The sequence below is a fragment of the Myxocyprinus asiaticus genome, chromosome 22, assembly GCF_019703515.2.
Source record: "Myxocyprinus asiaticus isolate MX2 ecotype Aquarium Trade chromosome 22, UBuf_Myxa_2, whole genome shotgun sequence".
NCBI lineage: Eukaryota > Metazoa > Chordata > Actinopteri > Cypriniformes > Catostomidae > Myxocyprinus > Myxocyprinus asiaticus.
Window position 1 is genome coordinate 21,304,579 of NC_059365.1, and position 17,208 is coordinate 21,321,786.

General features: G+C 43.9%; 1 protein-coding gene across 3 annotated transcripts in view; it reads left to right on the plus strand.

Annotated features, from left to right (window-relative positions):
- The window catches only part of sh3tc2 (SH3 domain and tetratricopeptide repeats 2), a 32,364-nt gene that overhangs the window by 10,815 nt on the left and 4,341 nt on the right, over positions 1–17,208 (plus strand). For all 3 annotated transcript variants that reach the window (XM_051649925.1, XM_051649926.1, XM_051649924.1), the window contains 4 exons: positions 136–1,854; positions 2,000–2,177; positions 2,338–2,488; positions 7,311–7,433. In XM_051649925.1, the coding sequence (XP_051505885.1) occupies positions 136–1,854; positions 2,000–2,177; positions 2,338–2,488; positions 7,311–7,433 (2,171 nt within the window). The remainder of the gene's footprint in view (positions 1–135; positions 1,855–1,999; positions 2,178–2,337; positions 2,489–7,310; positions 7,434–17,208) is intronic.

A 17,208-nucleotide genomic window follows, 5' to 3' on the forward strand; every position in this document is an offset into this window, starting at 1 on the left:
GTGTTTTACAGAAGAAAGTCATTCAGGTCTGGAATAACATAAGGAAAAGTAAATGATGACAGAATTTTCATTTTTGGGTGAACTATCCCTTTAATTAGATTTAAAATTCTGACATTTAATTTTTGTACACTGCAGAGCAGAAAACCCCAGTGGATCAAAGAAACAGCACCATATCAGAAAAGAGTGACACACCTCCATACCACTCGTCCCCACGGCCATCATTCCATGCCTCTCGGAATCATCTGGAGAGGGTCCCTGATGTCCTCTCCTTTAGCCTGGACGACACGTTCCGAGAGATGGATGAATATGAGGAAGATCCTGCAAACTTCATGGATGATGGTATCTGGGAAGCTGATGAAGCAGAGAGGTGTGACCCAATCCTGACCCTCCTTAACCTGGAATACTTCCAGGACTCCTTCCAGACTTTTTACGACCTCTCCTACTCTTTCCTGGACACTGTCTTTGGTGGCCTTCCAGAAGACGACGCGCTTCAGCATCTGGAAAATTTGCGAGAAGGAGCTAAGAAAGGCAGGATGCTCTGGGCCCATCGGCGAGCCTGCTTCCTCCTAGGAAGGCTATCTGCCAAGAAACTGAAATACTCACAGGCGCGAGTGTACTTTGAGGAGGCATTGAAGGTTCCAGTAAACGGTTTTGATGACCAACCACTTCTGATTGCCCTGTACACCAATCTCACAGCGGTATATCTGAAACAGAAGATGATGGACAAGCTGCCATTAACACTGGAGAAGGCCAGTGCTCTGATTCTGTGTCTTCCATGCCATAACTTCTGCTCTGTGGATGAGTTCGAGTTGCTCAAACCCATCATGCGCCAAGCCATAATCGAAAAGGACAAGTACCTAGAGGCTCGGACTTGCTACCTCTCGCTCTATCTCTTTCTCCATCTAAGGAAAATAGAGGATGCTTTGCCTTTTGTGGAGAGGCTTCAGTTCCTAACCATCACTCTGTCTGCAGAAGAAGGGAGGCCTGTTGCCCCAGTGGATCTCAACTGGATGCTGTGCAGGCTTTATCATAAAAAGTATTTGCCCTATCTCACACTAGCCTCTCTAAGTCTAGACTCAGGGCAAGACCAATCCTTGGATGATGCATTCCAGAAAATTGAACTCTTTATCAAAAATTCAGTAAGGCTTAATCCTCACTGGAAGGAAAGTACTTTGATTCTTCCTGCACAGGTGGTGGTCTACCTTCAGCAGGCCTTGACGATAGCTAGTCGTGGAGAAGATCTGAAGACGCAAAGGGACATTTGCCTTTGTCTGGCTAGTGTTTACCAGCAGCATGGAGCTCTAGAGAAGGCTGTGCCCTTCGCCCAGAAGGCAGCACAGACAGGAAACCAAATCAATGAAGAAGAGGGCTTTGAGGCATCCGTACTGCTGGCCTGGCTCCTTGTTCTAACAGACAAATGTTTGCAAGCTCAGTCCACTCTGCATCCTTTGCTAAAGTCTTTGAATGAAACAGACAGTCCAACGCAGCGTGGTGTGGTCTACAACCTCCTAGCCCTATGCCTCCGTAAACAGGGCAGAGTTAAGGAGGCGGCAAAGAACTTTTATTGTGCTCTGCAGATCTCCAGAGAGAATGGCAACAAGCGTAATGAAGCACTAGCTCTGGCAAACCTGGGTTGCTTGTTCCTTTCTGTAGGGGCTTCAAGCCTGGCAGAGTGTTTCCTGCTCAATTCCCTCCACCTCTTCCAGTTTCTTTCAGAGAGTCCTACAGATGAGGAGCATGTCCAGGCTCTGCTCTGGCTGGGCAGGTGTTACAAGGATAGAGGAGGGAGTCAGGAGGTCAGGCTATGCTTTGAGATGGGCCTCCTTATTGCTATCAGTGCCCAAAATCTGCACAGTAAGTAGAACAAGAGTTTTATTTTTGGATCAGGTTCTGGGGTTGCATTATGAAAATCTTTAACTGCTTATGTACTTTACATAAAATGTTTTAAACATTCTTTTTTGTAATGTAAAAATAATCATGAAATTTCTTCTAAATGCAGGTCAAATGGTTGTGGCAAAAGTTCTAAGTCGACATTACGCTGACTTGCTGCTGTATGGACAGTGTATTGTTTACTATGAGCACTGTGTGGGGCTGTGCAGAACTCTAAAGAATAAACAGCTAGAAGGAGAGTACCTGGAGCTTCTCAGCAACCTCTATCTCTCGCTCAACACTGAGAAGTAAGAAATACACAATACATACCAAATGATTACTACACAATTATAGCATTACTGTCAATATTAAAATTTTGTCCTTTGTTCAATTATTTGGAACATTAAACACTGACAGGAGTGAATCAGTAAATTCCTAAAAGTAATATGTATCGAAAAATTATTGCAGATCCTCAAGAATGTCTCTTGATTACTCAAAGCAAAGTTTAAGGATCTCTATAGATCTGGGGAAAAGACAGGAAGAGTCTGAGACATGGCTGCAGGTGGGCCGTATCTACTATCTAATCTATGAGGATGAACTGACTGACATGTACCTTCAGGTAGGACAGAGGGTGGAAGAGGTGTACTCAAAAAAATGTCAGGTTTTCTTACTTTATTATTTTTTTTTTTGAATTATGCAACTTAATTGTATGACAAATTTCCATCAAACTGAATTAAGTAATCTTTTCTTACTGTAACGTACATTATTATTAATTAAGCATAATGTGAAGTATTCGATGTGCAATGTGAAGTAAATAAACTGAAATTACAATTTAAACTTAAATGCTTGATTCATAAAAACATGAACCTCTGCTGTTGTAACCCATCCACCTCAAGGTTCGATGTGTTGTGCATTCTGAGATACTATTCTGTTCACTACAATTGTACAGAGTGGTTATCTGAGTTACCGTAGCCTTCTGTCAGCTCAAACCAGTCTGGCCATTCTCCGTTGACCTCTCATCAACAAGGCGTTTCTGTCCACAGAACTGCAGCTCAATGGATGTTTTTTGTTTTTGGTACCATGGAAACTAGTGCCTGTTGTGCATGAAAATCCCAGGAGATTAGCAGTTACAGAAATACTCAAACCAGCCCATCTGTTACCAACAATGCCACGGACGAAATCTCTGAGATCACGTTTTTTCCCCATTCTGATGGTTGATGTGAAGATTAACTGAAGCTCCTGATCTGTTTCTGCATGATTTTATGCACTGAACTGCTGCCACACGATTGGCTGATTCGCATGAATATGTAGGTGTACAGGTGTTCCAAATGAAGTGCTCAGACTCAAATGTTTTTTAAAGACCCTGTGAAATCAAAATCACAGTTTTGCTGCTTTTAGTCCATATTTATTTGCTTTAAGGTCATCTATATGCAGGGGTGCACATAACTGTTGCGCAGGTGCGTATGCGCGACCGAAATAGAAAATGTGTGGGGTTAATTATTTTTGTGCATTCATTTGCGTACCATCAAGGCAGTTGCTGGTGTCAATGCACAGTTATCGTCTTGAATCGACCAAATTAAAGACTATCGGAGATGTCCAAAAAACAGCAGACATTAAGTACCTTCTTTGGCATTCTGCCACCTCAAAAGAAACGTCAGACCGAGCCCGAGAGAAAGAGAAGAGTTTTTTTTTAGAGAAGTGGCTCCAAGAAGTGCCATGGCTTGAATCCAACGATGAGCCTAGCCAAATGTGGTGTAAGATATGTTGTTCACATCCACATCTAGCAGACAAAACTAGTGCTTTCTATACAGGGACAAAGAATTTCAGTCATCCAGCATTTGATAAACATGAAAAGAGTAAAGAACATACAAATGTAGTACATGCTAGTCAAGAGGAAAAATATAGTCGCCCGCTTGATAGATGGCAAAGCAAGGTAAATGAAGAACAATGGAAAGCTCTGTGTAATGTTTTTCTTGTGGCCTTTCATATGGCTAAACGTGCATGTCCTATGTCTTCATATGAGGATATTGCACTATTGAAAAGGCTAGGAGTCAATGTCGGAGGGGCATATCATTCACATGAAGGGGGAACACAAATAATGCAAAGCATTGCACTGACTATCAGTACAGAATTGAGGAAAAAGTTTAAATTAGGGGTCTGCTTTTTGACGGATCAGAGAACATAATAAAAACGGAGCAGGGAATTGTTTACATTGTGTCTGTGTCCAACAATGGAGAGCTCACTGCTGATTTCCTTGGATTAATTGAATTGGGTGCTGAAAGAATGGTGCAGGACATAACGAACGGGCTTGTCAATCTATTCCAGGACTCAGGCTTGGATGAATGGAGGACAAAGTTGGTCACTGTTTGCACAGATGGAGCTGCTGTCAACGTCAGTATGTACAAAGGCGTTCTACCAAATCTACGGAAAATGACTACGATTGGGGATTCCCTTGTGCATATTCTGTGCACTGTACACACACTTGAGAACTGCGCAAAATCAGCTGATCACATGGTTTCATATTGTGAGACATTTAATCTCTCTGTTGTCAAGCTGCTGCAATTTTATTTACATAAAGGTGGAGCAAAAAAGGCTGAAGCACTAAAGAAGATATGTGATGAGAATGGCATCTCCTTTTTGAAATTAGGAAAGTTTCACAATATTAGATGGTCTGCATGGAGGCACGAGACACTGTTGAATATATCTAGACTGTTGCCAGCCATTCAAATGCAACTGGCTACGACAGATGACAGCAACTTGAAGCATATCTGCACAAAGCGTTTTCAGTATTTTCTGTCCAACATGCATTGGCGACAATTTGCAGTTGACATCTCAAAGGTTTCAGCAAGAAAATCTGACCATAGGAGAATATAAAGATCAACTCATGCTAGTCTGTGGACAGTTCACACTTTTGCTTGATGGTGAAGGCCAGCAAAAAAAAAAAAAAAATATGCTGTGATATCAATGCTGATGCTGACAGGGACAAAATTCTGTTTCTCAGATGACTAATTGGAGAGTTTGAAAACAGATATGAATCTTTGAAGTCATGTGATAATTTTTTTAGTTTTTGATCTTTCAACCTGGCCTCAAGAAATCCAAGACCTCCACACATCTGGCAACACAATGATCAGCACCATTCTCCAGAAGTATGAGGCCATCTTGCCTCTTGACAGAGACTCCAATATAAGAGAATGAATGCGTTTAAAGCAAGCAAGAAAATATCTGGCAGCAGCATCTGTGTATGACTAGGTCAAGGTAGTAAATACAAGCAATCCAGATTGTTACTCCAAGATCTGCAAGGTACTTAATTTGTCCCTTACTCTTCCTTTGACCAGTGCAGCCTGTGAGAGGGGTTACTCACATCTCAATATAATAAAAGACAAGTACTGATCCTGTTTGTCTCATACTCGTCCTGATGCACATCCACTTGTCAAAGATGATCACAGAAACATTTGACCCAAAGCCAGCTGCAGACTTATGGTTGCAAATAGCCCATCGTAGACTCAACCAGGGAAGTGCATCATCTTCCACCATCCAGGAAGCCTCAGGTTTATCTTCCTTTTCTATAACTGAAACTGAGGATAGCGAGAGACAGTGAGGAGAGCAGCGAGGAAGATGATGCTTAGTCAGACTACACTGCGTATAGGGTGAGTACCAAACAAAATTACCTAGTGCTCCCCTGAGAACCAGACTAAAAAGTTATGTGCATCCCTGTCTATATGCTATTGTAATTCTAAACGTGAGCAAAATTAGTTTTCTGAAGAAATAAGCATTTAAAATCTGCAGTCTCTCTCTTCTGGCAAAAAAGACTCAGGAACATCCATGATGTCACACTGAGGTTGAGAAACCTTGTCCAATCAAATGCTTTCTAAAACGAGAACACAGCCTCTCCCTACAACTATTCAGTGCGTCTGGCTCTTTTCTAATTTTTTCTAAAAACAGGGCACTTCGAAGGGAGCACAATCCATCTGTAGTGTTGTTTCATACAGATAAGAATTGCTTAAAAAGTGAGTTCTGACTGACCGTTATCAACTTTCAGCCATCTGAATCTCTCACAATAGAGGTTCATTGTCTTCAAAGGGAATAGGGCATAGGGATGATCACTTCTCAACTGGTTGCGCAAACACTGGAGTTGAACGCAAAGGAAAGTTTATGTATATTTTTTGCGCAGCCAGTGATTTCTTGGTATGTACAGTTTGAGTAAGTGTTCTTTATCCTTTATGCTTAGTGCATTGTGATTCTAAACATTAGACTTGCACTGTCAGAGGGTGAGGGGAGACAAGGGACCCAAAAGCAGAAGTGACAGTTCAAAAGGATTTATTAAACACAGAAGTTCTCAAAGAACAAGGTCAGGCGCACCTGGCACTGGCTGCAGAGAGCAGAGTCAAAGCGAGCCGCTCAATGGGCTAAGGGAAGAGTGTGTTCGTAGGATGGGTGTGTGCATTGTGGAAGTCAGAAGCAATCCGAAAAGAGTCAGTTGAAGCTGGTGTGGTGCGAAGCAAAGCCCAGAAGATATTCTCCCCTGAGACGCGGGCAAAGACTCGGGAATCCTCCTCCACAGGAATTGGGCAACAGGACTGGGGAAGGCGGCGGCAAATGGGAAGGTAACTGCACCTCTACAGACAGGCAACCAACAGAGACACGAGCAAGCTCCAACTACACAAGAGAGCACAGTTAATATTCAACAGCAAATAATAAACTGGAGAAGAAAGAGGGGAAACACAAGGAATAATAGAGAGTGCATTCAGAGTGAAGCAGGTGGAAGGGGTGAGTAAATCATAGCCCTGATCAGCCTCTCCCCGAAAAACAATCAGTGTTCCCATGGAAACACAGATCCCGCGTGCAGGCTCCAACTGTGAGACACAACAACAGTGGCTCAAATCCTGGAACCATGACATGCACAAAGGCTCCAGCCTCGTCGTAAGCAAAGGCTGCGATGTGCAGTGTGTGTTTGTGGGTTGGTTATGGATTAATGTTGTCAGTTAGATCATCCTTCGATTCTCAAGTCTTTGGAAGTCCTGGCCGGTATTATGATTGCTTCTCAAGTTTCCCTGATAAGCGGCTCTGACATGAGCAGCATGGTGGAAAGGCATATGTGTGTGTGGCTGTAAACTACAGCCTACTGACTATTTTAAAAATAACAAAAGACGTTCAACATGGCGTGCCCCCACTTCCTTTGAACTGCACTCATCAAGGCACTTCATGGGGACTTGAAAGTGTATTGCAAAAGGAGTAAAATCAAGTTAACTATTAATTAGTGGTATCATTTTTCATACCAGTTTCGAAAGTATGTCATCAATTCTATGAAATGACTCTTTTCTTTAATCTTTAAATCTTTAGCCTGTTGCAATCTATAAAGGAAATCTATTGCCATATCATATACATGTCTCCTTTTATCAGCTGTTGTGAAAACTCCTCTCTCCATAAACAAATGTTTACAGGCAGCAGTAAAGACAGCCCTGAAGATGAATGACCCATGCTTCGCTATGAGCATTTATGAGGAGGCAGGAGATGTCTTTTTCAAAGGACACAGGAACCGCATGGCTGCCCTACCTTTTTACAGGGTGAGATTCACTTTGATTGATTACCAAAACTACATTAACAGCAAATTAAATCTCATATTTCAGGTGGGGGGTTTAAAAGTTGTAACACTAAAACATCCGAAATGTTACAACAAACTCACCTACGTAAATCTCAAAGGGGCTAATTTTCTCAATTGCTGAAAAGGTCAGATGGAACCAGTGTCAGAAATCAGCTTTTCCATTAAGAGGAAATATTTGATTTCCAGGGGCATTTTTTACCTTTACAGGTGCAATTTGTTTTATATTCTAATCTTATAAAATGACGTGTCACCCTTTTATGTTATAATTTAAGCAATTAATTCATTTTGAAAAATGGCATGTTTAAATATTTACAAAACTGCATGATCTGTACATTGCCTATGTGGATTGTTACTGAAAAAAATAAAATAAAATAAAAAATATTTTCTCATTCACATATTTCCAAATATTTTGGCTATTAAATTAACATAGCCTACAAAACTAATGCACCGACACAGAGAAGGAGATGACAGATTTGGAATTTGGCTTAAAGAGTTAGTTCACCCAAAAATGAAAATTCTCTCATCATTTACTCATCCTCATGCCATTCCAGATATGTATGATTTTCTTTCTTCACCAGAACACAAAAGAAGATTTTTAGAAGAATATCTCAGCTCTGTAGTGATCAGACATTTGTAGCTCCAAAAATCAAATAAAGGAAGCATAAAATAATTCCATATGACTCCAGTTGTTAAATCTATATCTTCAGAAGCATAGGTGTGGAGGAGAAACAGTCCAAAATTTAAGTTTTTTTTTTTATCTAAATCTCCACTTTCACTTTTACATCTGAATGTGAAAGTGAAAGTGGACTTAAATATTGTTCTGTTTCTCACCCACACCTATTATATTGCTTCTGAAGATATGGATTTAACTTTTATGTTTCCTTTATGTGATTTTCGGAGCTACAAAGGTCTGATCACCATTCGCTTGCATTGTTTGGACCTACAGAGCTGAGATATTTTTTTAAAGAAGCGCAGTGCCCGTCTGTGCACGTTTATGGCACGAGCATCCGACACTGACTCTGCAACATCTGCACAATGGACTGCACGAAACAAATAAAGTTAAGCGAAAATTCCAAAGAAGATTGTGATGTATTGTAGGAAATGAGCGACTTTGCATATCTCCAACAAAAATATGTAGGATAATTAAGGAATTATTTGTTTTATTAAGGAATAAAACAAATTAAGGTATTGAATAATGGAATTAGCTTAGGAATCTTTGCCACGTTTGACCACCATTATATGAAGGATAAATGACCAGATTAGATTAGAAATTATCAGATTAGAAATCTGAATAAAAATTCTCCACCATTAAATATGTAATACAACAGGCTTGTTATATCCACTCAAAATTTATATGTAAGGAATTAGCTCAACAAGTGAAATATGATTAATTCCCTTATTGAAAGAATTAAGGTATATGTCTGATCACTCGGCCACACCGAGTTGATATGGCACATCTGTTAACTCTTTAGAGTAATACCATTCTCATGGTTATTGAAAATAATATCACAAATATGTTGAAATATTGTTCGAGCTTGGAGTGTACCTTTAAGAATCAATTGATGAGATTATTTATCAAAATATACCACAGTCAAATTATCCTGGAATACACACAGGATTTTATTGCTAATCTAAAGCATCAAACTAAACTAACACATAGACAAACATGAAAAACAGTTGGGTGAGTGATCTGTAACAGAGAAAATGTAACATTATTGAGTCTATAGACAATGCCTTGAGAACCATCGATACTTCATTTAGGATACCTCGACTTGCAATCGGGTTACTCAAATTATATTAAAGAGACACCAGCACTTTTTTGCTTTTCCTTGCATTGATTTGGTTCTTTGGCTGGGTCAGTAGAAAGTTCTGGTTGTTCCGTCGATGTTTTGGACCTTTGAAGTGAGGTCTCCCGCAAGGTAGACTCGCGACTCCCTGTCACGTGTGAGTCATAGCGCAGAGAAGAGAACTCTTTTTGGAACTTTGCATTCCAAGCTTTCCTGAACTCTACATGGGCAGAGTGGCGCCGAAGCGAAGCCAGCCAAAGAAGGGCTAAGAGCCACGAGGGAAGAGAAGAGAGGAAGAGGCAAGAGAGCGAAGAGAGAGTTCGTCCTAGGAGGGGAGGTTTTGTTGAGTTGAGGTTGGCCGCACCCCAAAAGTGTCTTGAGCCAATCAGAAGTGTCTTTTGCTGGGTCACATGGTCTTTTCTGTCCGCCCCTCAAGATAATTAATTTATGGCCCATTGTGTATGAAAATTTCTGTTTCCCACTCAAAAAGTTAACATTTTAATCTTGACTTTCATAAGAAAATATACAGTATAACTGCAAATAACCCAAATATACTTCACAGCATCATTCTGGAATTTAAGAGACAATCAATTACATACCAAACACTTGTACTTTCTAAATTAAATTACAGTTATAATTCAGTTATAACGCATGATAAAACTTCCTTCTAATTAGTTTGTTAGTTTTAAAATGAATAATATATTACACGTTATGAAAAACATAACTGTCATGGTTATTATCAGGTTAAACCTTGAATGAGAATTCTAGGCACTTTCGCAGATTATGTGCAGGATAAAATTACAGTAAAGTAAGTTCCTTATATGTCACTCATTCAACGTTGTGTAGTGACACTAGGGGTCACTCTTGGGAGCCCGAGACACATCTGGTCTTTGATAAAAGGCCAATGAAAATTGGCGAGTGGTATTTGCATGGCACTCCCCCGGACATACGGGTATAAAAGGAGCTGGTATGCAACCACTCATTCAGATTTTCTCTTCGGAGCCGAACGTTCATGCTCACTGAGCTGAATTCTCACGACTGTTCACCTCTGCTGGATCTGATGGCGCATTTCAGCGGCTTCTCCCTCCTCTGCACTGGTGCACTGCAGAGAACGCCCCGGGCGCGTCGGCAGAAAAAAGAGAGTATATTTTCCTGAAAGAGTGTATTTCTCTAAAAGAGTGGCACACACGGAATGTCTTTTTAAAGACGCGTCATTTTAAAGACGCCTTTCCGATTGTGTGTTATTCCTGGTTGCGGTCGTTACCTCTCAACTTCAGATGGTCACGATCACTGTCTTTCGTGTCTGGGCACGACACACACGGAGGCAGCGTTCGTGGATGGTTTATGTTCTCACTGCGAGAACATGACCATGGCAACGTTGCGGTCGCGGCTTGCTTTCGGGCAGACGATGTCCACATTAGTGGTCCAGGAGCGCCACCTTTGGCTCAACCTGGTCGAGATGGGTGAGGCCGACAAGACACGGTTCCTTGCTGCCCCATCTCCCTGGCTGGCCTATTCAACGACATCGTCGAGGACTTTGCCCAGCAGTTCTCGACGGTGAAGCAGCAGACGGAGGCTATCCGGCATAACCTACACGGCACGGCTCAAGATCCCGCACCCCGTCTGCTCGTCACCAAGGGCGTCCCCCTGCGGTGACTGCACCAGCTCCGCCGCAGCCCGCCCCTTCGGCCCGGGCCCGACGTGGAGCCCACCGCAGGAAGAAGACGCCACCCGTCTCACAGCCGACTGCCAAGAACCCACGAAGATCATCAAAGCGCCCCTGAGACGGGTGACCCAGGGTTGTTGAAACCCACTGCATTGGAGCTGGTAGTAAGACCACTCCATCCCCCGGTGGAGGGCCGGGTGGAGAATCTTTTGTTGCATTTTCATTTGATTTCGCCGCATGCCCAAGTGGCTGCGGTACCCAACAGTTCAGCAAAAGAGCGGTTTCCTCCTTCCCTGGGTCACATACCCAGTGTGCATGGTCGTCATCACCATCCACCTTTTTTCCCTTGCAGGACTGGCGTTCCAGTGGCGGTCTCCCCGCCCCTGTGTGCCCAGCTGTGGCACACATCCGCCCCTGATGTGACAGTCTCCACGGGTTGTGAGGACAGGCCTCTTTCTCCCCCATCCCAGGCTGTTCCAGGGGTGGTCACAAGGAGCCAGGTAAGTGCTTCGATGTCCCTAGACTCAGCATGGCCACGACATGGTGTGGCACCTCGAGCTCCGCCCCGCTGCGAGGCCCCACCTGCCGGTATGCCCGATGACGTTGTCCCTTTGGTCCCCCTCGTGCGGAACTTGGGTGCGTGGCTTGCACTTTCCAATCCGTTGCGATGGCTGGTCCGGAACGTCTGACTTGGCTACGCGATTCAGTCCGCCAGGCGTCCACCCAGGTTCAGCGGTATCCACTTCACCTTGGTGAAGGACGAAAACGCTGCTACCTTGCGCGCGGAGATCACCACCCTCCTACGGAAGGGTGCGATAGAACCTGTCCCGCCGACCGAGATGAAGAAGGGGTTTTACAGCCCCTACTTCATCATACCAAAAAAAGGCGGTGGGTTGCGGCCAATCTTGGACCTGCGAGTACTGAACCGGGATTTACACAGACTCCCGTTCAAGATGCTGAAGCAAAAACGCATTCTGGCGAGCATCCAGCATCAAGATTGGTTCGCGGCGGTAGACCTGAAGGATGTGTACTTTCACGTCTCGATTCTACCTCGACACAGACCCTTCCTGCGGTTTGCATTCGAGGGTCAGGCACATCAGTACAAGGTCCTCCCTTTCAGCCTGTCCTTGTCCCCTCGTGTCTTCATGAAGGTCGCAGAGGCAGCTCTTGCCCTGTTAAGGGAAGTTGGCATTCGCATTCTCAACTATCTCGACGATTGGCTAATCCTAGCTTACTCTGTGTTAGCACGTGTTAGTTCGGACAGACAACACAGCAACGGTAGCATATGTCAACCACCAAGGTAGTCTGCGCTCTCGTTGTATGTCACAACTCGCCCGGCGTCTCCTCCTTTGGAGTCAGCAGCACTTCAAGTCGCTGCTATCCACTCACATCCCGGGCGACTGCAACACTGCAGTGGATGCGCTGTCACGACAGGTTACCCTCAGGGTAGAGTGGAGACTCCACCCTCAGGTGGTCCAGCTGATCTGAAGTCAATTAGGACAGGCACAGGTAGACCTGTTCGCCTCCCAAGAATCCTCCCACTGCCCGCTCTGGTACGCCCTGACCGAGGCACCTCTCGGCATAGACACACTGGCACACAGCTGGCCTCCTGGCCTACGCAAATATGCATTCCCCAGTGAGCCTAATTGCACAGACTCTGTGCAAGGTCAGGGAGGACAAGGAGCATGTCATCCTGGTAGCACCCTACTGGCCCACCCAGACATGGTTCTCGGACCTCACGCTCCCCGGAGAATTCCCCTGAGGAAGGACCTTCTTTCTCAGGGACGGGGCACCATCTGGCACCCGCGACCAGACCTCTGGAACCTCCATGTCTGGCCCCTGGAGGGGACACAGAAGACCTAAGTGGTCTACCACCCGCAGTGTTAGACACAATCACTCAGGCTAGGGCCCCCTCTACGAGGCACCTGTATGCCTTTAAGTGGCGTCTGTTCGCTAAGTGGTGTTCTTCCTGATAGGAAGACCCCCAGAGATGCGCAGTCAGATCGGTGCTTTCCTTCCTGCAGGAGAGGTTGGAAGGGCGGCTGTCCCCTTCCACCTTGAAGGTGTACGTTGCTTCTATAGCAGCACAACACGACACAGTGGATGGTAAGTCCTTAGGGAAGCACGACCTGATCATCAGGTTCCTGAGAGGCACCAGGAGGCTGAACCCCTCCAGACCACCCCTCGTTCCCTCATGGGACCTCTCTGTAGTTCTGCAGGGTCTACAGAGAGCCCCCTTTGAGCCTTTGCAATCAGCTGAGCTTAAGGCACTCTCCTTGAAGACTGCCCTCCTGACTGCACTCACTTCCATCAAGAAGGTAGGAGACCTGCAAGCGCTCTCTGTCAGCGAAACGTGCCTGGAGTTCGGTCCGGGCTACTCTCACGTGATCTTGAGACCCTGATTAGGCTGTGTGCCCAAGGTTCCCACGACCCCTTTTAGGGACCAGGTGGTGAACCTGCGAGCGCTGCCCCAGGAGGAGGCAGACCCAGGCCTGTCTCTGCTGTGTCCGGCGCGCGCTTTACGCATCTATTTGGACCGCACGCAGAGCTTTAGGATCTCTGAGCAGCTCTTTGTCTTCTTTGGTGCACAGCGGAAAGGAAGCACTGTATCCAAGCAGAGGATCGCCTACTGGCTCATTGATGCCATAGCTATGGCATATCATGCCCAGGATGTGCCGCCCCCGTTAGGGCTACGAGCCTATTCTACCAGGGGTGTAGCAGCCTCCTGGGCCCTGGCCAGGGGTGCCTCTCTAACAGACATTTGCAGAGCAGCGGGCTGGGAAACACCCAACACCTTTGCAAGGTTCTACAACCTCCGGGTTGAACTGGTTTCGTCCCAGGTAGTGGCACGCAATACAAGCAGATAAGCCCGGGATAGCCGGCCGGGTGTATCGCTTGCACATAGCACCTTTCACCTCTTCTGATCTGAAGACATGAGCCATTAATTCCCAGTAGTGTTCACAAACTATGTTCCCTGGTTGACTTCCTCTGAGCCCTGTGGCAGTCGAGTTTTTAGAGAGACTCGCTGCCGACACAGTACACGTGCTAACTAAGAGCCCTGTTCTGGGGTAGGTGCTCCGCATGTGGCGGTTCCCTGTAAGGTAACCCCATGCGATGTATATCTTCTGCTAATTTGTTTCCCTGTTGGCAAACTGCATCTTCCTTGGGCAGAGCCCCCTCTGCCACAGTCTCCATGTTTGTAGTAACTCCTGCCCCGTTGGGTAGGATCTACCATGAGACTTCTCCACATGGTCAGCAAGACCATGTGACATATTTTCCACTTAAATATCCCCCTTATTTTTGGGTGAGGTGTGGTCTCCGCGGTGTCCTCCCCTTGGGAGGGACACCCCCCGACTAGACCTGGCGGCCCAGTCGGATAATCCCCCTTGTTTTTTAGGGAGTGGAAAAAAAGAAGGGGAAAAGAGGCCATGACTGGGTTAGCCTGTCTCTATCTTTTGGGTAGTCGACTTGTCCCCAAAGGGCCATACACAGTTCAGCCAGTTGTGGCGTTTTTTATAGGGACCCCTAGTGTCATTACATTGACACAACGTCGAGTGAGTGACAGATAGGGAACGTCCTGGTTACTTGCGTAACCTCCGTTCCCTGATGGAGGGAACAAGACATTGTGTCCCTGATGGAGGGAACGGAGGTTACGCAAGTAACCAGGACGTTTTGCGATCGTGTCAAAGTTCCTGGATTAAGATGAGATGTCCTGATATGTGTATACACTTGAAAAGTTCATTTTGTACATTTGAAGTTATGAGAAGAGCATTAGTTTTGTGTCCTGCTAAAAAGAGTTCAATGGTTCAGATCCAGTGCGTGTCTGTTCAATCTCTGTCTTGAACAATGAGTTTTAGCGTGTGATGGATATAATGGCTGACTGTCACAGGATGGTCATTCAGTATATAATTTTAAGTGTTTGTGTTGTTCTGACTGAATAAATGGAACAAAGGAGCTTCTTTTGGATTTCTGGTGATCGTGGATGGTCAGGGGTTCCACAGGAAATGTATCATGCTCCCTTATTTGTCTAATTTAAGTTATTGTTTAAAATAATTTATCGAAGGACAAAGGAGTGTCTTAGATTTCCATGGCAACCATGGGGGTTTCTTCATTGGTGGGTTTTTGTGTTGCTTCAACAGATCAACCTTTGTTTTCAAGGCAGTTAACATTAGCCAGATGAGGGTATTAACTCATTTATGGCTTTGATGGATTTACGGTGTGGACTGCAGGGCCTTTGTATTATTCTTCTAATCATTTTTATGCCTCCAGTCACTACATTATGTATTTGGAATTATATCAGATGTTATTAATAAAACAAAAGGAACTCTTTGTGGGGAAATTTTTTGCCGCCATATTTTGAATTTAGGGGGCATTTTTGCCATGAGCCCCCATTAATTTGCAACCCTGGATGGAACACTAGAGTGATGGAGATGAGAGGTGTAACAGGGGATTAAGTGTCTCTCTTCACCATGCAGCTGATACACAAAGCATTTTTGCTATTTCTGCCTTTCTTGTCAAATGTGCTGTATTATTACTAATGATAGAGCGCTAAGATATGAAAGGCATAAAAACTATAGATCGCTTCAACATCATGCGCTTGCAATGTTAACAGCTTTGTTGACACTATGTAACACAAATTTTGTTCCTGGGTAGTAGGTAATATTTCCTAATTGCTTATGCCTCAAAAGTATAGAAAATGGGGGGATCATGTGACCCTTCAGCAGCACTGCACACATAGTCCTTCGCTCTGCTCACTTTGTCAAATTTGGTATAATCCTGTCAGTAAATTTTGAACCACTCTTTATCTAGCCCACTATGAATACCTCAACAGGCAAGGACAATCAGTAACAGAGATTGAGCAATCGCCAATAAAGAAAAAATTCAAAGATTGTCCAATTGTTGTCAGTCTATGGACTCATGTAAACTTTGTTTTGTCCTCCTTACTACAAATTGATTACATCTCTAATCCAGGTTTATGTCTTCTCAATGATGATCCTGACTTCTGTATAAGTTAATTACAAAAGAGAATGTTGTTTGCTGGTTTTACAGCTGCAAAGAAGACAATAATACAGAACTGGTTTACTCTGCACATGTGTGCAAAAACATATTGGATTCATAGCCTCCTTAAAATAGTGAATTGTGAATGTACAACATTAAATTAATAAGGCTAAACCTGGTACCATTGATGCATGGCAATGTTTTTCTTCCAACATATTGGATTTTATAAAGGAATGACTATATAAAGTAACCCTTTTTATATAATTTTTGTTTTTTGTTTTATTATTTTCTCCTCTCTTTTCAGATTGTTAATTATTGATAATATGTCTATTGCTCCTCCTTCCCTATTTGTTTGTTTGAATGGATGTTATCTTGTTATATGTAAAAGACAATAAAAAGTTGATCACAAAAATATATATATATATATTTTATATAGAAAATGGCTATTATTCCCCACAAACTTTGCTTTTGTGACCAGGACAGTGATATTTTGAAATTTACCTATTTCCAATGAGAAAACAGGTGAATTTGTGTCTTTTCGTTCACATAAAGTCAGAAAAAAACAACATATGAATCCAAAATCCTTCTTTACTAGTCCCGACTCCTTATCTAGTGCTCTGACAAATTGTTTCGTAAGGCCCAATTTGATGTGCATTGGTGGCATCAGCACCTTCCGGGGGTCCACCAGTGGCTGCCACTTGACATTGTTCCTCCCCACAGAGAACTCTGTCCACTGTGGCCAGTCCCGCCTGTGGTAGTGCGCCTTGGTGTCCCTGCTGTCCCAAAGGCAAAGATAGCAGGTAAACTTGTTAAAACCGCCTTGGAGACCCATCAGGAATGCCACCATTTTGAAGTCTCCTTTGACCTCCCAGCCAAACTCGTCAAATTTCAAGGTGTCCAGCAAGGTCTTGATGCTGTTGTAATCCTCTTTGAGGCGCACCGAGTGAGCCAGGGGAAGAGACGGGTACTTGTTACCATTATGGACCAGCACAGCTTTGAATATTACTTTAGTATAAATACATGTTAATTTGGATTTATATGTTGTTTTTTTCTGACTTTATGTGAATGAAAAGACACAAATTTGCCCGTTTTCTCAATGGAATAGGTACATTTCAAAATATCACTGTCCTGGTCACAGAAGCAAAGTTTGTGGGGAATAATAGCCATTTTCTATACTTTTGAGGCATAAGCAATTAGGAAATAACACTTACCACCCAGGAAAAAAATAAAAATAACATTTGTTACACAGTGTTATGAACAGGAACGTTAGTTTTATCATGTCACTC